At 47.2% G+C, this 22755-nt stretch overlaps 1 protein-coding gene and 1 long non-coding RNA gene across 3 annotated transcripts in view; both read left to right on the top strand.

Annotated features, from left to right (window-relative positions):
* ACAP3 (ArfGAP with coiled-coil, ankyrin repeat and PH domains 3) overlaps positions 1 to 22755 on the top strand; it is a 68577-nt gene that overhangs the window by 11963 nt on the left and 33859 nt on the right. Inside the window, exons 2-4 of the mRNA XM_031613472.2 lie at positions 18220 to 18277; positions 20804 to 20923; positions 21427 to 21480. Coding sequence (XP_031469332.2) covers positions 18220 to 18277; positions 20804 to 20923; positions 21427 to 21480 — 232 coding nt within the window. The remainder of the gene's footprint in view (positions 1 to 18219; positions 18278 to 20803; positions 20924 to 21426; positions 21481 to 22755) is intronic.
* Positions 12792 to 18212, top strand: LOC149915266 (uncharacterized). 2 transcript variants are annotated; one of them, XR_016459299.1, is made up of 4 exons: positions 12792 to 12869; positions 13284 to 13422; positions 13506 to 13612; positions 16512 to 18212. It is a non-coding gene; the product is annotated as an uncharacterized LOC149915266 (long non-coding RNA). The 2 variants fall into 2 exon arrangements; XR_016459298.1 differs by having other exon boundaries at positions 13284 to 13612.

The raw sequence follows: 22755 nt of genomic DNA, 5'->3' as shown, positions 1-22755 counted from the left end.
GAGTCAGCAGAGCACCACGCAACCAAAGCATGAAGTTGTATTCATCTTGCTTCAGAACTGTCTAAACATACACCTCCAGCCACTCTGCTGAGGGAGAGGAGCCATAAACTGACATTTAGCAAGTTTCAGACAAAGAATGGCATATTTCTGTAGCAGTGCAGAGCAAAATGTGCAAAAGATTATGAGCACTATTACCTAAACTGGAGCTTGGCTATGTTCAGGCACTGAACCTCTTCACCCATGAGAAGACACACTGGAAGCTCTTCTAGGGTTTGTGTTTCCACACCTAACCAAACAGAGCACCAAATACCACAAAACCATCTTGCATAAATGTAAATCCAAAGAGGGCTTCAGCAACAGAAGGCTGGCAACAGAACTGCAGTAAAACAAGGCAGTCATCATTTTGCTTGCATGTTAGCATGTCAGCGATTGGATGCAGTGCTTTGTGTTGGGTAATGACACACTGCCATTCTTTAACGTCCTGATTAAACAGATCCACACCACTGAATAGCCGTACTGCGAAGTAATTAAGGTACAATTTCTCCCTTTTTTTTTAATAAATGAAGGCACAGATTGAAAGACAGTTTACAATGCTTATTCAGCGTGAGCAAATCATGTTAATGGGAACAACTGTTTATACTAGTGGGACTAAATGTGTTATCCTCAGGTCCTTTACAGCCTGCCCAAGTTCATGGAGAGCCACACTGCATCAAGTCACCCCATTTTCCACCCTAGAATGAAGCCTTTCTCTGCTATAGCTGCACTGAACATAGCAATGCATGAAGGGTCACAACTTAGTATTGTTTAAATGTGATGTTACCAGAAAACTACATAGAAGATTATACAAGTAAGTTTAGATTAATACCAAAAACGTTAAGTGAGGGCTCAGCTCCGGCTCTCTGCTGTGTTTATTTATGCATAAGATTTATGTTCAGCAGGAAGCAAAAATTAGGAATTTGGGATGCTGAGACTGCATGGTTTTCAAGTGCAGGACTGCATAAAGTTTGCAGGGAACTGTTGTTGTCTGAGCTTCCCGTCTGGTTCTGATGGGAACTGCTGCCTGGTGCTGCCTGCTCCCACATCCCCCAGCACCCAGACACTAAGTTCTGTTCACACACCAGTGAAAAGAGAACCGTGCAACGTGGTTTTCACGTCTCGATGTGCTTTATCTGCTTGGAGGTTCTTGTAGGACTCAAAAACTGTGCTGAAACCACCTGCTTTCACCTGCAGAGCAGGGAGCTGATGGCACGTGCTGGCTGTGTGAGTGTGCTCTTTGCAAAGCGCTAATATCCAAACCCCATCCTGCAGTCCCTGCCTGTCAGGACTCAGAGGAGCATGGAGCTGAGCTGGCTGCTTGTAGTCCTTCAGCAGGAATGGAGACCAAGCTAATAGCTCTGATGACAAGTTCAAGTGTTTAAGCAGACGGTGGGCTCAAAAAAAGAAAAATATTTTTTTCAGTGAAGCCTTTGGAAAAAAAAACCAAAAACAAATGGGAATGAAGAAGGAGGGACACGAGGACCCCGCATCTCATCATCATTTGGGTTTTACTTACATCAGCAGAGCTTCTGCTTCCTCACCTCTGTTTTTTACTGCAGAAAACTCTCTCCTGCTTCCAGGAGCAATAAGCATTGGAGTGACCTTTCACATCTGCATCATGCTCATTGCCATCTGCAGAGAGATTTTAGTCAAGATTAGAAATACAGCTTATTCCATTATCCTGGAACAAAAATAGGAGACTTGAGCCACTAAAAACAGCTCTTCTATTGCCATTTTCTCCATTAAGCAATTGGTACTGTTTATCCCAAAGACACGAGGTTTAATGATGAGCAAAATCCCCTCTACACTCCTTAGTTCACACGAGTGGCAGAAAATGAATTGCTATTTACAAAACACTGCATGAACCTCAGATAAGGTAATAAAAGCAATTCAGTTCAAGTTGCTTAAATGAGTGGCTTGTATAAGGTGTTTTTATCTGTTTTTTTTCTCACTTATCCAAGACCCAGCTTAGATCTCAGTCTGAGCCAGCAGTTTCCCCAGGGAGGGGATGTGCAGGGCTCGTGCTGTGCACACAGGCTGCTCTATGGTACACCAAAAGGGAATGACCTTGTGTGTAGCAGGGGCTGGGGGTCTGAGAGCAGAATGGCTGTGAGGAAACAGTTAAAAAGAACAGGTAGCGGAAAGCATTGCTGCTCCAGCGAGCAGAAAGTAGATCAGACTAGAGCACAGAATTAGCATCACACTTACTATAAATAGATTTATCTGGGCCAGAGGAAATCTCGGCCATTTTGACCAGAACCACGAGTCACCTTTAAACAAAGCAGATCCTCCTGCTAAGAGATGCTTCAGCCTGATCCACAACCAAGGGCTGGTGGAAAGAAAGCAGAGCAGGTCCTATCGCAGAGCCAGGGACACCTTTCGTGCCATTCACTTCCCATGACCTGGCTGCAGACCAGGTTGATGGCACTGAGGATGCAGAGCTGTAGCAGTCTCCCTGCAAAGCTAAACTGAATTGACCACAGCTTCCTGTCTTGTCCAAACTTCCAGCCAGCTGAGAGCTGCCCAGGCTGACATTTGGTTTAACCCTCTCCTGCTAAATGTTGTTTTTTTTTTAATTATTGTTGTTTGATTACAGAAGAGGCAAGGAAGAGGTTGGAAAGAAATGAAGAATATAGATGTATGTGCATGTGTGTATTCCCTGAAAGAAGGGAAGAGCTTTAGGTGCCACGACCCAAAATTTCCCCCCAGTCTCATGCCATGGGACAAGACCTCTCCCAGCCAGGTGGAGCAGTGGGTTAATGCTCACTTTGTGGCTGCTTTGACAGGTTCCCCTCTCCCTTTCCCCAGCCCCACAGCCCATCCTGGTGTTTGTCCTTTTGCAAGTTCTTTCTGGATGTTATGCTTTTCTTCTGATTTATGGTTTCCTGTGGGCTTGGAGGAATGTGAGGCAGAAGCAGCGTTCTGCTTTGTCACTTCTGAGCAGAAAGGGAAACAGAGATTAACGGCAACAGCTCTCGGGTTTTGTGGAGGTTTGCAGACTGACAACAAAGCTTCCAGGAGGAGCAGAGCTGCCCTGTGATGGGGCAGGGGCTGGCTGCCTTGCTTGGACACTGGGAGTGCACAGAGCTGGCTGGAATCATTGCAGTGTTTGAAAAAAGCCATTGTCCCCACTGAGCAAGAGCACAGACCCAGGTCTATGCTATCAAACACAAAGAGCAGCCATCTATTTCTCACTCCAGATGATTTTTATTTTAGATAGTCTGAACGTGCAGAAACCCTCCACAGAATAAAGCAAAGGCCTCAGTTAAGACTTGGCAAGCAAGCAATGTGAACCTTCCCTTCTGCAGCAGATCTGAGAATAAACTGCTCACTGCACAAAGGGAGCCTTAGAAATGTGAAGATAAAGAACACAGAAACCAGGATACTGAGTGTTATTACTGCATATCCTCTAGGAACATGTGGTGTTTTTGTAGTGCATTTGGATCATCCCAATGTCTGGGGTGGAGACGAAGCCCTCTTAGAGTGTGAGCTGGGAGATGGGCTGAGTTGGGATGTGGTGGGCTGGGATACAAACTGCCCAGTTAGAGCCCATAGGATCAGAGATGGGATGAAGGCTGAATGGAGTTGGTGAGTTGGTTGGTTGGTGTGTCGCAGTCACCAGGTTTCAGGAGGTTTCTCTCTGTTGTTTTCCAAGTCAGGCTCGTGTGATCTCAGTGATTGAGAATCCAGGGCTGTGGCTTGGCCTTGACTCAGCCTCAAATGAAAGCCAGGCACTCCTCCCTATGTGAACTCCATCTCCATGGCCTGTTTCTGGCCACAGAACCCTACATTCCCCCCATTGTGCCTCCCCATCTGTCAGACCTGTTGTGTTCTCCCTGCCTTTTGGGCCGGTGTGGGGAATACTTCAGATGGCAATCCTGTTGGGCTCCTCAACAAGCTGTCTGTGTGTCAGGGTCTTTGAACACAACCTTCCTGCTATCACAGGCCACAAACTCTTCCCTTGCTGCCATTCTCCATGCAAAGTACAGCCCTGAAGGGTGCCAAATCGCTGTGGCTGTTGGAACAGCATCCTTGACCTGGCAGATGGTTGGCTAACCATCACTGTTGGATGCCTGTGATGGCTGGTTAGTGCTACAGGTGGGACTAACAGTTCTTCCCATCTTTTCTCATGTTGTCTTATGTTCTTTCTTAAAGACCAAAATCCAGATGTACTAAGCACAATGTGGACAGGGAATGGGTTTCTTCCCACATTTCACTAGTGTGTACATGCTTATTGTTGGGTCCATTACATACCAGGCTTGAGAACATCTGGCTTTCTTCCCAAATTCCAGTCTGGTGGCAACACATACAACTTCCAACTTGCTTTTGTTGATTATCTTTCATTTTTTAACAGAGATTTGAGGTATATTTCTCCGGCAGGCAGTGCAGACTACTGAGAGATTAGGAGGATCAATTCTGTTTTTGGCTTTTGTGTTGACTTCATTGGGTCACATTACTTCTCCCATGCCTCGCTTTCCTTCCCTTGCTATTTTCCTGCCTTATCTGCTTAAACTCACTGGAGGTGTGATGATCTCTTTCTGTAAGGTTGTATAATTTGAGGTTCATAGGGGTCTCAGTATGCATGAGGAATGCAGTTGCTACAGCAGTGCCAACATTAGCGTCCTTTTCTTGCCTCACTTTTCACTGGGTGTGTCATCTGTGTGTATTTAGTAAGCATTAACTAGTAGCCAAAACGAGTGCAGAAAAACGTAGCCCTTGGCTTGACTAGTCATGTAAAGATATTAATAACCACAAACACAAAAGAAATGATTAAGGAATAGGCACTGCTCCTAATTGAATGCTTCTTCCCCATTCATGGGAGGAAGGGTGTGAAATCTTTCTTATGCTTGCCAGCTCTTATTACAGGAATCAGTCATTAGCCCCATTTGTGCGACAAGTTAGTCTGCAGAACCCTGCCAACTCACAGGGCAGAGCTGGACTTTCTCTGGGGCCATGTGAGGAGCTAGGAGTGCAGGTTTGCAGGAGTTTCTGCCATTTTTTTTCCCCCAATTTTTTTATTTCAGAAACAAAAAGGGCTGAAAAATTGATCAAAGGCTGTGCCATTGCAGCTTACAGCGTGCTGTGTTAACTCTTGGCCCTACTGATGGCATAAAGCAATCTGACCATGCTGTCCTTCGATGTGTGATCTCTCCTATGCAGCTCTGAGCAGGAGAACATCTTTCCCAGGGAAAGGAAGCAGTTCTTAGCACATCAATGGCGTCCAGTGCTTTTGTGAAGGTTCTGCAGCCTTTTCTGGCAGGTTAGAACATCTCTGAGTGATCCAGATCATGCAAATAAGGGCTAACAGAGTTCTTCCTACAGTCCTTTGCCAGATAGGGATGTCAAAGGTAGCGGGATCTGGAGGATTTTGCACTGAAGGAGAGTAAAACCTTCTGCCAACGTGGTGCAGAGCATCGTATCTCACTGGTTGTCCTTTCAGACATGTATCTGTAGAGGTGGAAGGGATGCACCTGGCTGCACCAAATGACTTTTGGCTTTTGGTCGTGTCAGTCTGTCTGTCTGTCACAAAGGTCAGTGTGTTTGAAGAATGTGAGAAGTTAAACCAAATTAAACAGCACTGGACCAAAGGAGAACACGTTTAAATTTGCACTGGTATAACGGTGTAACTCCCAGGGGTTCTGCAGTGGTAATTAAACACCAGGCCAGATGTTGGTTGTGGAAATGTGCTGAATGTATGTCTTGGGCTTGTACAAATGAGAGCATTTAGGCTGGTGGGGGTGGAAGTGAATGTCCGAAAAGAGAGGCAGAACATTCACAAAAACAAGTCTCATTCAGTCCTGTGTTTGCTTTGTGATTTCCTTCTGAATCAGGGAAGAAAAAGAGAGTGGGAGGAGGGGAGAGAAAAGATACTCAGAACCCAGTCCAAAAGCAACCCCACACCCCCAGGCAATATCTCTTATTTAAGACATTTGTTTCTTCTGGCATTGGGAGGAAACCTTTCCAGACATTGTCCTCTGAGAACTGTTCAGTATTTGCAGTTAAAAGGGCAGTGTGTGTGTAAATATGTATGTGCTGAGAAGGGGAAGGAAGAAAAAATAACTGTTATTGTAACACAAAGGACAGATTTTTAGTTTTTTGGACCTAAGAGTTCACACTGAGCCACGTAAAAGATTTCATTTCCTGGAACCCTTTGTGATCTGCTTTAATTGCACCTCCAGCTCATCCCTGTGATGGACTTCTCTGGAGAGGGTGAGAGTTGAATTATTTTTGCCTTGGGACTGTGTGTATATTCCCAAGTCTCCAAAACACTGGATAAGAAGAACAGTTGGTTTTCTTATCTGTCTTCATGCATCAGTAACAACATCTCTTCCTGTTTTACCAGGAGAGGCCAAGCAAGTTTCTTAATCTCTGCTGCACTTTGACCTGGAGAAGGAGGGCTGAACTGCTAGTGTAGAAATGATTTGCCTTGCAAAGCATGCTGGCTGAAAGCCGCTCTTAGGTGCCAGCTTGGAAGACATCCAGCAAGCACCTCGAGCTTGCCGGCCCATGCATTGTGTTCGTGCAGAGACCGTTGCAGTTATGGGGAGACTGAGCTAATCCAATTGTTTTGAGCACCGTGATGGGGGATGCTGAGGGTTGAGACGATGCAACCTGGGCATGTTCTCCACTAAAGCATGGCACTGGAAAGATCACAGCGTGCTTCTGCTTCTTGGTAGCTTCTTGTCAAGGCTGGGGGCTATTCTGGAAAAGAGGCTTTCATGTTGCTTTGAATGGCACGCGTGGTCTTAGAAATTAGTCAAAAGGTTTTACTGGCCTTTAAATCCAGCGTGGTTTAATGTATTGAGCAAAGGCCCATTAGTGCTGTGTAAAGATGGGGGGCTGGGGCACAACCTGCTCTAGCAGATGTAAAAGGAAGCTAATCAACTAACACAAAGGCACCTAAGAATGACACGCTGCCCATTGCCCTGGGATCTGTGGCACAGCTTGTTTTAACCTGCACTGTGTGCGCAAACCGCTCTGTAGGATTATTTTGGAGGCTGCACTAATTAAGGGATTATCCAGTGAAAGTGGTAGATCTCCCTCTGCCTTAGCTAACGGGATGCTGCTCCTTCTGGAACCAAGATAGAGATTCAAGGGCTGCCGAAAACTCATGGGTGTTTTTTTCCCAGATTGGTGTTGTTCTGAAGATTGCTGTCCTCAGGGTCAAAGCAGCTGTTGGTGAGGTGGAACCCACGGATGGGGTCAGCACTGTGTGCTTTGAGGCTGAGGAGGAGGATGCTCAGCTCTGCCCCATTCCCACCCCATGTGTTCGTGTGAGATGTCAGTGAGCTCGAGCTGCTCTTGGCACGACTGCCTGAGAGCTACTGGCTCGGTGATGCAAGTCAGGCCAGATGGTCCCAACCAGCCCTGCTGCTGGCAGGCTGCGAATCTGTGAATTCCCACTTTATTTTGCCATCAATTTTGATGATAATGTTTCTGCTAGCAGCTTTCATCAGTTTTCCAGCAGCACAGAACTTCTCCACCCACGGGAAGGTTGGGGCAGCGGGGCCACAAGCCCGTTCAGCCCTTCTGAAGCACCACCAAAATGCCTTCAGTGCCTTGACGGCTCCCAAAAAGCTGGTCGTGACTTGGCTGGGACATCTAGCCAAACAGGGAGAGCTGGGGACAACCACCCTTGGGGAACAGCTCCAGTGCACAGCACACAGCAGGGCTGCTGTGGCAGAGGCCATAAGAGGAGGCCTTGTCTGCAGCCCTGGGTGGGTTGGGGATGCACTGTCAGGCAGTGCAGGATGGTGCCGTGCCTGCAGAATGGGCCCTGTGTGCTCCTCTGCTCTGTGCTGCTGGAACAAGGGCTGGAGTGTGTGTGGGCATTCGGGGGGATGTTTGTCACTGCCACCGCACTGAAGGGACACCTGCCATTGGCAGTTTGCAAAGTTGGCATTTGTCTGAGCGGCTTTCCTGCCACAGTCCCTCTTTTCTCTCTCAGTTGGCATTTCAGAGGCTGCTGAGGGACAAGGAGGCTTCAGAGCAAGGCCAGGTGCACAACCAGCTTATGGCATGGAGCAGGAGAGGAGCAGGGAGCGAGGCCTGAGCCAGGACAGCCCCAAGTCTGGCTGTCCAGAACTGGAGGGTGCACGTGCCTGGAAACAGCAGAGGTTCCCATCAGCTGGAATTTCACCCACGAGAGGCCCAAAGCCCTTCTCTCCTCTTCTCTTGCCCTCCCCTTACTGCCATTTTCCAAGTTTCAAGCACACAGGCTCAGCATCTCCAGCCAGATTGCGTGTGTGTGCATGCAGCTATGCATGTGTGAGGGAGAGTGGTTATTTCGGGGGTGAAAGATTGCTCTGCAGCAATAACCATGGTAGACTAAACAAAATCTTGCACACATCTGCAGTCCAGCCACTTCTGGTTCCAGGCAGGAGCTCATGCAGCATAGCAGCATCTCCCTCACATCTGTCAGTAGTGCTTTTTTTTTTTTTTTTTCCCCCAGAACAGTTTTTCTATGGAATTCCAATGACTGGTCGGCCCTGAGTCTGAATGCCATCCCAGACATCAGGAAGTTTTTTTCTATAGCCTTATGTTGCATAGACTGGTGACAAGGTACACAGCCTTCATTTTAATGGTCTAATTGATCACTTGTCTCATGGGCTAAATTCACTTCTGTGCCACAGCACTCATTTCATTAGGTTGCTAAGGGTTAGGAGTTGAGCATTAATTTGTGATCTTTAATATTTGTGATGCTGTAGTTTCTGGTAATGTGTGATTGCATGGGATTCAAAGAGATGGGATTGTCACAGAGCAATGCATTTCCACAGACAAGGACATGTATGGTGTCCTTGCATTAGGCAGTGCCTGGAATGAAAGAGATGCAGTGGTGATGCAGTCCTCCAAAATACTTTGCCTTTAGTTTCCTGCCTGGCTTTCCTCTCTTTTTGTTTGTATAAAAGCATAGTAAACATATTTCTATTTAGAGGAGTTTGGCAACCTGCAGCCTGACCTACTGTGACCTGGGAAACAACCCTTTTCCTCACTTTGTCCAGGCCTGGGATGCTCAGCTGTGATGGAGACACTTGCTTAGTGCCTGATGTTTCTGTTGGGCTTTGGTTTGTTGGTGTTGCCCTGCACCAAGTGCTCTTTGCTAAGCAATGCAGATGGAGCCAGCCTGCAAAATCTGTGCATACTGCACATACCTGGCTTAGCAAGAGGCACTCCAGGTCTTTCATCACAAGTGTTTGGGACAGCAAGGCATCCAGGAGTTCAAGCATAGCTGCTTGTAGCATTAACTGCCTACTTTACTCCTTGCTGGCATATCTCTGGATCTTGTTCGTCCTACTGGCCATACCAGTGCAACTGGTTTAACCAAGATATTTCTTCATTCTGATTCCTGTTCAGCAAACTGTTCCAACTTAGCAAGTTAGGTAAAGCATATTCTTAGCACTAGGCATATTCATGAAATCCTATTGAATTTTGTGGGAGTGAGTTTTAAAATCACATATCTGCTTGAGGTCCTTGCATATGCATGGCCTTTAAATCTTAGCTGGCTCAGGTCCCTTTCCCCTGAGCCTTTGTCAGCTTAGGCCTTGATGCTAATGCAGCTTGGTAGCTTTCTTGCTGTATGGCAATTGCCACCAGGGCTCAGAGCAGTAGGGCTCCTGATGCTGTTTACTGACTTGCTTTGTAAGCACATATGATAGTTCATTCTCCCTGCTTTCCTCCCCAGTAGAGGCTGCTCAGCCTTTGCTGCCTTGTTGTGGAGCCGTATGTGGTGGGAGCTGAAGTGTCAAATGCCAGCTTTCTCTGCAGCAAGATGTATCATGATGCTCTGCCAAGAATCGTGGCCAGGTGGTGCTTTTGGTAAATAGCATTGCTTCTGTTGATTCATGTTGCAGCATTCAGCCAAGGCAAAGCAGGCTGCAGGTCAGTGGGCGGTTTGTGCACACAAACCTACTTTGGTAGGTCCTAGCACCATGTGGCTGGGTTTGGGATGCTTGCTATGCAGCAAGCCAGGACTGCAGAAGTGAGTCATTAGAGACACTCCACCTAATGGCAGCTTTCTCTCTTTCCATCCATCTCTGTTCGGTGTTGTTCTTCCAAGTTGCCACACTTCTTTCCCAGCTTGCAGTGCTGAATAGGATGAACATAGATAAGACCCTTTAAGTTCCACTGTTTCTTGTTTGTACTGGACTGAGGGTATCCCATCTGAGCATCTCTGAGTTCCTCCCTGGCAGCAACTCAATCTTTTGACTCCTTTGTAGAGCAGACACAAACTGTGAACTCTGGTTTCTCAGGAGATGTGGAACAAGGACAAGCATATCTGAGAGGCACCTATATTCACAGGCAGTCAGTGAGTCCAGGCACTGAATCTCACCTTCCTGACACTTGCTGTGATTCCCTCAAGCCATGATTATTGCTCTGAAGGGCAGCTCTTGCCTTTTAAGCAAAGAAGAAAGGTTTTTAAGAACTAAAACCACAATAAGATAAAATAGGAATTAATTTAATTAGTTAGTCTGGAGGGAGTTGCTTCCATCTTTTTGACCTTTCCATTCCTTGTACGTTAGTCCCTGCCCTGTCTTGGAGGTCTGCACACATGTCACACTGATATCAGGATGACCAAGGCTCAGTATGTCTATGTAAGGACCCCAAGGGGGTCATATTTAAGAGAACACTGTGAGAGTGGGAAAAGGGAAGGGACAGCTCTGAAACTAAAGGTAACTATATATTCTCTACTTATCTGAATGCTGCTGACTTGAAAGCCAGAGAGCAAAAGCATCACATGTGCCTGTTTCCAGCATAATTACTCAAAATCTAGGTCAGTGTTTGCACTGTGTCGAGCATTTATGCTTGGGAAGGCTATTGACTTGTCATCACTGGGGGTGTGCTAATAAATCTCTGGCAAGCATTACCAGTAATCTGTTCACAGTATCTTTGATCTGAAGATATTTGAATGTGTTGCAGTTGTCATTAACTCGAGTTCACAGTGCAGCTTTGTGAAAGCAGCTCCATTTTACAGATGGGGAAGCCAAGGCAGGGTGCGAGCATGAGCAGTTTCTGATGGGAGGGCTGAGCCACTGCCAGAGGTAAGGATACGACCCAGGAGCACCAGCTCCCATGCTCTGCTCCCACTCAGACAGCACTCTCCCCAGCCTCTTCAGACCCACCCTTGAATTATGATATTCCAAGGCATGGAACTCCAGCTGCAGAAAGTCTTCTCTGCTGAGCTGTAAAGGTGGTGATACACATACCAAAGAACCAGATAAACGTTGACTTGTCCTTTGTGTGAGTGCTGCAGGCAGCAGGGACTGCAGGAACTCCTTCCCCACTGCACACAGACGGAGGGCAGCGAGCTCACTGTGAGGCACAGAAGTAAATAACAAGGGGACCAAGGAGCTGCACTGTGCAAGATGCACTGCTCACACTGTCTGAAGCCCTCAAGGAGGCAAACGAATCCACTCAGAAACTTGGTAAGGGTGGGTGAGGGCAGGTAGCACCTGGCTCTGAGGCTAACAGAAGGGCATCTCTCTAAGGTTGCTTTCTGGTCCATACCAGTATCAATAAAACCAGAAACACTCCTGGGCATAAGGAAGATGGGATATGCACTGCCTTCATCCTGCTACTGAACACAGCTGTGCCAGTGGTTCCAGTTGGATATTATGAAAGATTTCTTCTCTGAAAGAAGTGGTGATGCACTGGCACAGGCTGCCCAGGGAGGTGGTGGGGTCACTATCCCTGCAGGTGTTCAAGAACTGTGTGGCACTGAGAGACATGGTCAGTGGGCATGGTGGGGGTGGGTTGGGCTTGGACTTGATCATAGAGGTCTTTTCTATCACTGTATGATAATAATAGACTGTAGGGGCCAATGGGCTCAATATCAGCTGAATTGGTTCCTCTCTTGGAGGAAAAAGGGAGCAATGAGAGGCAGTGCTGTCCATGTGGAGAACCAGGTATTTTGAAGAGGATGAACAGAGGTACAAAGACCATAGGCTGAGTACTAGCATGCACAAGATTGATGGAAATGCAACGAGAAAGGCTGGTTTGATCAGAAATTGTTATGCAACAGAGCTTGAAAGCCGTGGTGGCTGTTAATTTTTCAATGAACAGCACAGTGCCTGGCCAGCATGTGGTACTTGGGGTAGAGGGTTTGTTTGGAGAGCTAATAGAGAAAAGAGCAAAGGAGAAGCAGATGGCAGCAGCACTGTCTAGCCAGGCCATCAACCACCAAACCTCTACAGCCTCAGGTGCAACTTAATCCCAAATTAGTGCTGTATGGCTCCAGGCATCCCACTGCTGTGTGTGTAATTGAGGGAGGGCAGAGTCCTTTGTCTGGTAGTGCTCATGTAATAGTGACCACACTTAACTGACAGCAACAGGATTTAGGGGGCTGGGAAGATTTCCTGCGTGTCCCTCCAGGCTCCTGCTGGGCTTCACTTCCCTCCACTGTTCTCCCCACCATTTCTCTCCCCAGGTTTAGGTTGAATGTTCTAGCAGGTGTCCACTTTGAGATGGGACCATCTCACCCAGAGGAAGCATCTCACCCAGACTCACCCCTTCCCAGCCCACGCTCCAGCTGAGGTGGGTTGCTGAGTTGATATATGATGACACTGCCCAGTTTCAGTGCTCACATCTCCCACGTATCCTGCATGCCCTGCTCATTATCCTCAGGAACCATTGGCTCGTAACCATCTCACAACTGGTTCCAGGCTGTTTCCACAAAGCCAGGCGAATCATGGCATTCAGAACTGGAAGCAGTGGCAGTTGCAGGACCTGGTTGTCAGGGATATTGTCACCATGGAGCTGTTGCCATGGTGCTGCTTCCTCACTCTGACAGAGAGATGCAAAGTATGCTTAATTTTTTGAAGAAAGGCGGAAGAACGGTAAAGACCAGAGGGCACAGAAGGTTTTGGATGGGTATTCAAAGAGGCTAATAATAGCTTGGTTTTGGAGCTTGGCTAGCTTTGCTGCCTGTCTGTGTCAGATTCCTTCTTTTTCTTTTTTTTTTTTTGCATCTTACAGCCAACAAAAGGAGGTGAGACTAAAATGCTTGCTGTAGGGTTACCCACAGTGGAATGAATGCAGCACTTTCCCCTCTTGTAAAATATATATATATATATATCAGTCCAAAGAGTGCCACTAATAATAAGTGCTTGGCTTTTACCTCATCTCAATTTTAACCTCTAAAAATAAAGCATCTTGCAGAAGACAAAGACATGGAGGGGGATGTGAAATCCCACCTCCCCCTGCAGGCCCCTTTCCTTGGAGGCACACCCGCTGCTTGTTTGAAATTCTAGAGAACTCTGTGCTCCTCTGGAAGGAGGTTTGGCAGCTGCTGCTGACCTTGTCAGGCTGCTGATGGTTCTGGAAGGAGTCGAATGAGAAGCAGTTTGTGTCTGTGCCAGCCTGTGTTTGGGCAGGGCTCGTCTCATCAAGGCAAGTACCAATTTCACTCCACCTCAAACACAGCCTGGGTCAGATTTAATAAATAATAACAACTATGCTTTGCACACCTCCAGCTCCTGGCTCTGCACGTTTTGGCACTGCTGTGTAATGAATCCTCCAAACACTGCTGCAAAGGAGGGAAAAATGCATTTATCCCATGATAATGGGACACAGAATCAGGGTAAGCTTCTTCCCATCAATGCTGTGGCCATCAGGAATAGCACTGGGACTTCCCATTTCCAGTCCTGACCCTTGGAAAGCTCACGTTGAGCATCACTGCAGTGGCACATAGTGTAGGGCCCACAACAGCCTAATTTGGGGCTGTATAAGCTATTTTCTCAGTATTGAGTCTTCTTTGTATTGCACACACACACATGCAGCTATTCCTGATGCAAGGTGGGTTCCTAGGAATTACTGAGCCATTCTTGGCCACTCAGCACACCAATCAGATTCAGTGCAGCAGGCACCACTTTTTTTTCCCTTTGTGCCTCAGTTTCCCTGCTGGAAAAGCGAGGAAAAACAAAGGCACCTCCCAAGGGATAGAAGGGGATGTAATGATGTCAGCTTTGTGAGAAGCTCTGAGAGCTGCGAGTGGAAGCGTTGCTGTTATAGCAGCTAATAATTTGGAATTATACTTTATGTCCTTTTGGATCTCTTCTTCACATCGTTGCCAGAGGTAACCAAGAATGTTTAAGTCATTTTATTACTTTCTAATACTCTGTTTGGTATTGGATTTCTACTGCAATTGCCTTCCTTAAAGCACACGTGAGTTTGTGTCAAAGGTAACAAGGAATGCCAAGAAAACCATCCCCATCATCCCCCCATAGAGAAAAAGAAATGTGAAAAATGCAGCCAGGCTGCTTTGAGAAACATATGTTGATCACTTCATGCCTAAGCTCATTATTAACGTGATATTATTTAATCACAAAGTTTATTCATCTAATACCTTCATTGCTGTAGTCAGCTTATCACCTGGGGAATCCCCTGAGGTTTCCAAACATGAATTAATCACGGGCTGCTCACGGTATCACTGTGAGCCAAATGTTGATCAGTTTAGCAATGGGGAAGTCAAGAGATGCCTTTTGTGGCAGCTGGTAACCACGGATGCTCCAGTCACAGTTTGTCCCATTTGTAAACCTATTGCTCAGCAGTCAGGAGCAAATGGTGACTAATGGTGATCCATCTCAAAATGTGGTTTTCCTATGGCAGCTTTGCTTGGGATGTCATTTCCCCTCCACCTTTGTCCCTGACTCTGCCCTAATTACATCTTAGCACAGTGTTTGGATGCTGTGCTTGGCTTGGGCTCTGTGCAGAGCATGGGCAGATGTGTTCTTGCTGCAGACCCTGTTATCTGCTAGCAGAAATAGGTTTATTACTCCTTTTCACACGCGATGTAAAAATGCTTCTGGGAAGATTTTTGTCCCACACAAATCATGTTTCTGAATGGCTTCTTTAAAGCACAAATTAAAATTCCCACTGCAGACCCCTCAGGACTGTGGGGAATTTCTTCTGATGAAGGAAACCTGAGCCTCATTGCTCTGGTTGGAAGGGCTCTGCATTGTGCAGGACATCTAGCAGATGAGGCTGTGGGTTGCTTTCTCTTCCCTCATGATGGAAATAGCCCAAGGCCTGGAAAAGCATTAGCAGGAAGAACACAGCATCAGGAAGCACAAAGGGCACCCAGCCAGGAGATGACAGCATGGCTTTTAGCTGCCCAGAAATGGGGACGTTGCTTTTTTGGGGTATGGGTGAAGGGATTCAAATCCCTCTGTTAGAATCCCTTGGTTTCCTAGCCAGATGCCTCCAGCTGTGAGCATTTAGGATGTGAGCCCTAAGTGCTGAGCATCCCTGTGTGCACACTGCAGCTGCAGTGCCTCTTGCTGTGCTGCTTTCTCTTGCTTCTGTGGTCCTTTGGGATGGAGCAGCGAAGGAGGATGCTGAGGTGGCATTACTCATCCCCATGGAGTTATTCCAGGTTGTCAGTTTGCTTGTGTAACTGGAAAGCCTTTTATCTGTGACACGCTGGTGGAAGTGGGAGAATTTGAGTTTAGAAATGATATTGGCAGAGAATTGAGCCAGTTGAAACCTATTATTTCTCAAGGAAAGAGTTTCCAGTGGACTCTGGCATCATATCTGTAAGCAGGATAAGGACATTCTGAATTCCATAAGTCCAAGGGTGGACTTATGGATATTGTAATCTTGAAGGATGGGAAATGAGGTGTTCAAGAATCTGGAATTGTGGCTTTGCCCAGGGCTTTTTCCTTGGAGCACTGTGCTGGGCCTGCCCAGAAAGATCTCTGCTTTAGCTCCTTACCAGCTTGTTTGCAGTGCATTGGAGCAGATCATAATGAGGTCTTCTGGCATTGGTGCACTTGCTCCTGCAGAGGGACTGGGGTGAGTTTGTGTGCAAGCACTTACATGGCTTCCCAAGGAGCAAAGGGCAGAGCTGTACAAAGAAGGGTCCCTTGCCAAGGAGACCAGGCATAAAGGAAAAGACACTGTGGGGTAGAAATTGGGCACCTGGCAGAGGATGAGGTCCTTTTGTCCTGCACTTCCAGAATATCTGGGTTGATTGCATGGCTGCACTGCACCTTCCTGCTTCATGGTGCATCTCTCCAACGTCTTCATTCCCTTGCAAGGGTGGCTGAATGCTCACCCTGGCTTCCTGTGATGTATGTGAGCTCTGCCAGGGTCCTGAAACTGAAAAGGTCCCTGAGACAACATCCTTGAAATCAAATGCTTGGGACCCTTTATATCAAATCTGTGCAGCAAATGTAAAGCTCAGGTTTCACGCTGCCCCAGCCATAGCCAATTGTATTCATACCTTAGTGGATTCCAGACCCAAAATGTCTTCCTCCTCCACGGAGAGTCCAAATATATCAACTCCTTTTCTTAGGGCATGATAAAAAAGGGGAGTAAATTATAGATGCTCTCTCCACCTTCTGGCAGGAAACACACTGCTAGACTGCCTTGCTATATTAGCTTCTAGCTGATGTCGGCAGATTAAGCAACGGCTGCTGTTGCTTTCCTGGAAAGAAAAAGCAGCCCCAGAAATCTCTCTCTCTCTTTCTTTTTTTTAGCTGGTTATTATGTCCAGCTATAAGAAGCAAGAAGAAACCAAGTGGAAAAATTGAATCTGGCAGTAAGAGGGCGATGCATGAAGGCACACGACTTCCAAACCCAGAGAACAAAAATAGCTGAAAGAGGGAAAAAAAAAAAAAAACAACAAAAAAACGGCCTGAAAGCAGCTCTTTAATTATTCCATTTCTTTCAAAAGCTTTGCCCCTGGCACAGCCAGGCTGCCATTCCTATAGGGCAACCGTATGTGCTGCAATAAAGCTCAAGCACTGCTGCATTATTAGAGAGGAAGAAGCTTCTTTTTTGGCTGTGTTTTCAAAGAGGGCACAAGGGAGGTTGCACTTGCATCATGAATCACCAGGGCTTGGTCTGCAGTCCTACTGATGGAGGGTGAGCTCAGATTGCTGCCTGGGTTCTGGAGAGCTGCTCAGGGAGGAGCTGGGATGGTTTGTGGGAGAAAGCAGGAAAGCAGAAGCCCAGTGGGTCTTCAGAAGGTCCCTGGCTACAGGGCAATACATCTTCACATTGCAGGAGCCCTTGGGTCAGGTCAGAGCTTGGAGGCATAGAATTCCTACATGCTCAAATGGTTCCTTCAGAACTTTTGCCATTCCCTTTGGTTTGTGAGCATCCTTCCCTTTTGCTGTGATAGGAATATTGATTCCCGTGCCTCTAAATCACATCTCTCCCCTACTGTTCTTTCACCTGGCAAATGTTCAGAGCTGGATTATTTTTAAAGCCCAAGTGTAATATTTCAAGAACCAACATTTTAAATTACGAGCCCGCAGATGTAAGAAGCTGTTTGCAGTGGAATTTAGATTGCATATCCTCAGTGCATAGCGATGGTGTGAGGCTTACCACATTTCCAGGTGTGTGGTTAAAGGATGAGCTGTGCAAGCAGAGGATAACAGCAAGCAGCTCTGCAGGCTCTCAAGTTTGCAACGTGTGCTGCTGGATGCTGGCCTTTAAAAAAGTCATTCCATTCCACATGGCTCAGCTTGGGAATGCCTCTTGCAAATGGCTGATGTCACGTTGCTATTTCACTTTGTGAGGGAGGCCTGGTGACCTTTGCAGCTGGATCCCACTGGCCTCTTACTGTCACATCTGTCTGCTGACGTGGAGAGAAAACAGATCCATTAATTGCGGAACAGATTTGTCTGTATGCAACCAAAGTGCCACACGTGTGGGGGAGAATTAAGGTTTTCAATGACAGAAGGACCAGAGATGTGTTTCTGCTTGAGTGGTTGTTCCTGAGGCTCAGAGGACATTACTCACCGTGTGGCTGCTCCTCAGGCACAACTACAGCTTAGGAAATCAGTTTTGGTGGTGGGGAAGCACACAGTTTGTGAGTGGATGGCTGAGGTGCCTGCACCACTCAGTATAGTGCCACCCATTAGCAAAGCCTGCAGGGTCAGAACAGGGCCACTGAGTTTGCTGTGTGTGACTGTCACACTACAGCTGAATGCCTCCACGACACTGATGGAGGATAGCATAATCTCCATCCCTTTTGTCAGCCCTGTGGAATTCATTCCTGATCAGGTGGGATTCTTCCTCCTAAAGGTAAGACTTGGGCTTACACAGGGAGAAGTATGAATCCTTCCTTCATGTCCCCCAGCAGCACGCATACTGTAATCTCTCTGATCTTTCCTTTTCTGTGACTTTTCAATCATCATAAGCAGCCGATTAATTATGGCTTCAATGTTCTCATTTCAGGGCAACCATCGATGAAGTGGAAACAGATGTGGTGGAGATAGAGGCAAAGCTTGACAAGGTAAGATGGAGCAGCTTAGCATGTTGGTTGGAAGAGGGACTGATGGCTTCCTGCTGAGGAATATGGCCTACCAGCCTCCTCTAAAACGAGGGTCCATCACAGGCTGTCAGTCAGCTGATGTATAATAACACACTGGGTTTGTCTATAGGACCATGTCTCCCTCTACTGACAGGCACCTGTCAGGGCTTCTTTGCAACGTCCAAAATTGGGACAAGAGGACTCATAATGCTGCACGGTGGTCTTCTTGTCTGCTCCTGGATCTGAGGGGGCTGCCTTCTTGCTGTGGTGAGGTATTGCAGTGCTGTCCTTTTCCCCTCTCTACCATCTCAACTGAGACGTGAGGAGCTCTCTCACTGCCCTGCTGGATGCTGCAGGGAGGTGGGCCAGGGATGTCCATTGCTTCTGAAGCTTTGTGAAGGATGAAGGGACAGCGGTGTGGGAGTGCTGAGGTTGCTTGGGTCTGAGTCAGAGGCTTTATGCTCGAAGGCGCCTCCTCCACCCCCACTCCTCCTGAAGTCTGAGACATCAGCCAAGTTGTTTCTCAATGAGAACAGAGAAGTGAAGAGGAGGAGCCAGAAGAGCTGCTGGCAGAGCAAGCAAGGAAGAAAAACCCTATGATGTCTGATGGAAAAATGGCTTTGCTGAAGTCAGCTCTAGGCAAACCTGTGTCCTACAAAACCTGTTTAGTGTTCAAGCTGCTAGAAGTGGACACCTGCACAAGCTAACTAGTCTCACTGGTGAAAGCTGCAGAGGGATTGAGGTTGTCTGTCTTCCTCTATGGTCAAGCCTGAGGTGCTGAGGATGAAGCATGGGGCACAGCTTGCTCTGATTGAAGCACTGCTGCTGTCAGTGCTCCCAAAGTTAGGCAGCTTGTTGTGCCAAGGAACCAGCAGGGCAAGCAGGGGAGGCTGCAAGTACAAGAGCTGCGCAGGGCTCTCAGCTTTGGGTTGTTCAGTGCTTTGTTGCAAAGTGATTTGAGCTCCTTTGGCTGAGGACTGCAGTAAAGCAACAGATGTATGCAATCTTGTTCTTCTACTGGCAGCAATTACGGTGATATCCTGGTTGTGCAGTGTGACCTCAGGTTTTCCTCCAGCTGTCACAGACACGCTTCCTACCAATGGTGTCTGAGCTCTCTGATGTTTTTCAAGAAGTAGGAAATGTGATTTCAAAGTGTGCTTGTGCTGAGTGGCCTTCAGCTACTAGTGAGACAGCCTTGGCCACAAATGTTTGCACACAGGAATGTTTGCTAGAAACCGCCACGTTGCAGAATAGGCTGAGTTTCCTTTCCAGAGGATCTGTCCAAACCTTTGTGTCCATCTGGGTTCCAGATGTGACAGGAGCTGCATCTATTTGCTCTCTTTCTCTGCTGGCTCCCAGTGCTGCTCTGCTAGATTGTGTGGACAGGGGAGGAGGTGAGTGTGAAGGAGTGAGGACTGTATGTACAGTGTAGACACAGATACACCGTGTGTGACTGCATGTATATTTATATATTGCTGTATTCTTACAATACTGCAGACAGAGGCAAGACTGTTCTGTAATACATGTGCACAGAACATGGCTCAGCACAGACCCCAGAGCCTATGGCTGCAAAAACACAGCACAGATAATGCACACTGGTTTGGGTGGGCTCTGACAGCAAGCCAGACTTGAGAGCTCCCCATCACCTGTAGGTGAGGCAGGCAGGTGGGTAGATTTATAAAGCCATTTATCATTAGTAAGATCAATATCCCTAAAAAGCACCTGGATTTTGAGAATGGAAAACTTCAGTTTCAAGCATTGTTCACTGTCAGCAGCTGAAGTGTTTCACTTTGTTAAAAAGCCTAAAACAGTGATTATTTAAATAAAAATTAAAAAAAAAAAAGCTCTGTGATCATCCGTTAATGTTGCAGATCTCTTGGGTCTTTGGTTTATGGATTTGTGTTGTTTCACTCGACCTTTTTACAAGGGGTTTGGGTGAAAGGAGACATACTTAGGGCCAGGATGTTGCTGTCTTTACAGCCAATTCCAGGCACATGAAGGCAGTTTGCTGCGGATGGGAAGTCTGGCAATGTTCCCAGCAGCTGTTAAGTTATCAGAAGTCAATAAAGGCTCTCTGGAGATGTATGTCCATGCTGCAGCAAACCTGTTCCCAAGTTAGGAAGCTGCAAGATCCAGGGAGCTCCCTTGGAGTTCCAACAAAGCTGCTGATGGGGATGGCATATTTTAACATGCACGTGAGTAACGTGCAGACCTGATGCCTAAGCATCTGATGAACGGTGGAAACTCACAGGAGATGATAGGCTGCCCTGGTTCACCTGTCCCCAGGGGTGAGCCTGCAGTGATTCATCCTAAGGGATAAGCGCTGACAGCATGACATGCTCTGAGAAGTGAGGTGTGCATCCCTGAACCTGCCTGGTGCAGCCATGGTTGCTCATTTAGCATCCTGTCCTGAAGGTCTTGTGCTGTGATGATGATGCACATTAAGACCAGCCCGATTGCATTTCAGTTCAATGTGATCAGCTGCCTATCTTCTCTCTCCTTGTGCAGCTGGTGAAGCTATGCAGTGGGATGATTGAAGCAGGCAAAGCCTACATCACCACAAACAAGCACTTTGTCAGCGGAGTCAGGGATTTGTCACAACAGTGCAAGAAAGATGAAATGATTTCGGTAAGTCATCCTGCAAAGTGGATGAGGGCTGGGGAGTGGTAGGCTTCCTGATGCTGTGTGTGGACTGTATGTCCAAGTCCTTTTTTACTGCTTAAATATCTCTTTAGTATGAGATTTTCTATTTGGAGGAATATAGAGACTGTCTGATAATGCAGTGTTGAAAGATCACAGCCAGATTCATCGTTTGCAGGAAGAACTGCACTTTTAAGAAGCCACAGTGCTGGCAAGGTTACTACAATCTAGGTCAGTGAGCATCAGTTATTTAGGAAGCACGGGTAAGCAGCCTGCAGAAGAAACAGCTGGCATGGTGATTCCAGCACTAACCTGGGAAGGCTGGGGAGCCTGTGACTTCTATGCCAGATGTTTGTTGAGCATCTTCTTGCCAAGTGATGGAGTGGCCCTTCAGTGACTTAACAAGAGTCCCTCTTAGACCCTTGAACCCCTGGGGAGGAAGGGCAGCTGCTTCTATTCACTGCTAGTTTTCTTTTACCTTTCTTTTGCAGGAGTGCCTCGACAAATTTGGGGACAGTCTGCAAGAAATGATCAACTATCACATGGTAAGTCCCAAACATCCAGCCACAGCATCTGTAAATCTTATAGAAGAGGAAGGTGCTTCATCCATTGTAGCTCCACGCCAGAACCACAGTTTTGAAGTCTGGAACTCAGTTGAAGTTTAAAGCACAAATGCTTTAAAGTGGAAGAAGCTTCAGGGTGTCAGCACTGGATTGACCCACTTTTGTACCATGCTGGTCGCAGAGCATTAGGCGTGATGCTTGCATTTGGGACACAAGTTAACTGCGTACAGCTGGAGAAGAAGCTGCGTCAAATCTGTGTGATTATTTCAGGAAGCAGGTAGGAGAGTGGTCTGGTGAAAAATGACAGGGAAAAGAGGTTTTCCAGCTCTCCTGGAATCATCAAATATTCAAACAGTGCAACCAGTGGCTCTGGTGGTGGGGAGAGATTGAATTAACCAGTATGAGCATCAGCAAAAAGGTGTGCTCTTGTCCACGCAGAGAACATCAAATCCTGATTCTCTGATGCTGCTGAATTTCCCTCTGACAACGTGTCCTTTCTGCCAAGGAGGACGTGAGCCCCAGGAGTTACTCCTCCGTTCCCAGGGATCACAGCTGCACTGCTGGCTGCTGGCTGCAGGCTCCCCACGCCAGCTGTGCAGCTTCCCCTGGATCCCTGCTCTCTGCCAAAAGTGGCACTTCTGGGATTGCTCTTGCCTCAGCCAACTAATAAGCAGAAGGACCCTTCCCAGGGCTGCCAAATTCCCAGCTGAGGTGGTGTAACTCTTCCCATGCACCCCACCCTTGTCCACAGGGGTGAGTTCCCACTAAAAGGTGACGCAGGGGCTATCACCAGCTGCATGCATAAGGGAAAACGTGCTGAAATCCTTTCTGCCCCTGGCCTGTGGATAGCATCCTTCTCCCCTGGCTGCACAGCAGTGTCAGTCCCTCTCCAGGAAATGGCTTTGGATTGACTGCTGCATCTTCCACGCTGTCAGATGAAGGCTGTTCAATTAGTGGAGTTATTTTTAGTGCCTTCTGCCATCTCCTTTGTGTGTGTGTGCTTGCGTGTGTGTGGATGTGTATCTTGGCTCATCCACGTCTGAGGAGCTCAGCTATGAAACAGTTGTCAGTGCTTAATCTAGGCTTTCAGCCAGGACAGTATGTACAACTGGAACAAGTTAAAAAGAAGGGAAAATGTCCCAAAAAGTTGGTTGAAAAAGCTTGTTCTATAACTTTATTGCTGGAGCACTCGGCCAGGAGATATCCAGCTTCTAGTTCAGCAGAATCCAAGAGTAAAACTCTAGCAGATGAACACAC

This window comes from Phasianus colchicus, chromosome 22 (assembly GCF_987193195.1).
Source record: "Phasianus colchicus chromosome 22, bPhaCol1.hap1.1, whole genome shotgun sequence".
Taxonomy (NCBI): domain Eukaryota; kingdom Metazoa; phylum Chordata; class Aves; order Galliformes; family Phasianidae; genus Phasianus; species Phasianus colchicus.
The sequence above is the reverse complement of the archived record's forward strand: the minus strand, read 5'-3'. Positions and strand labels throughout refer to the sequence as shown.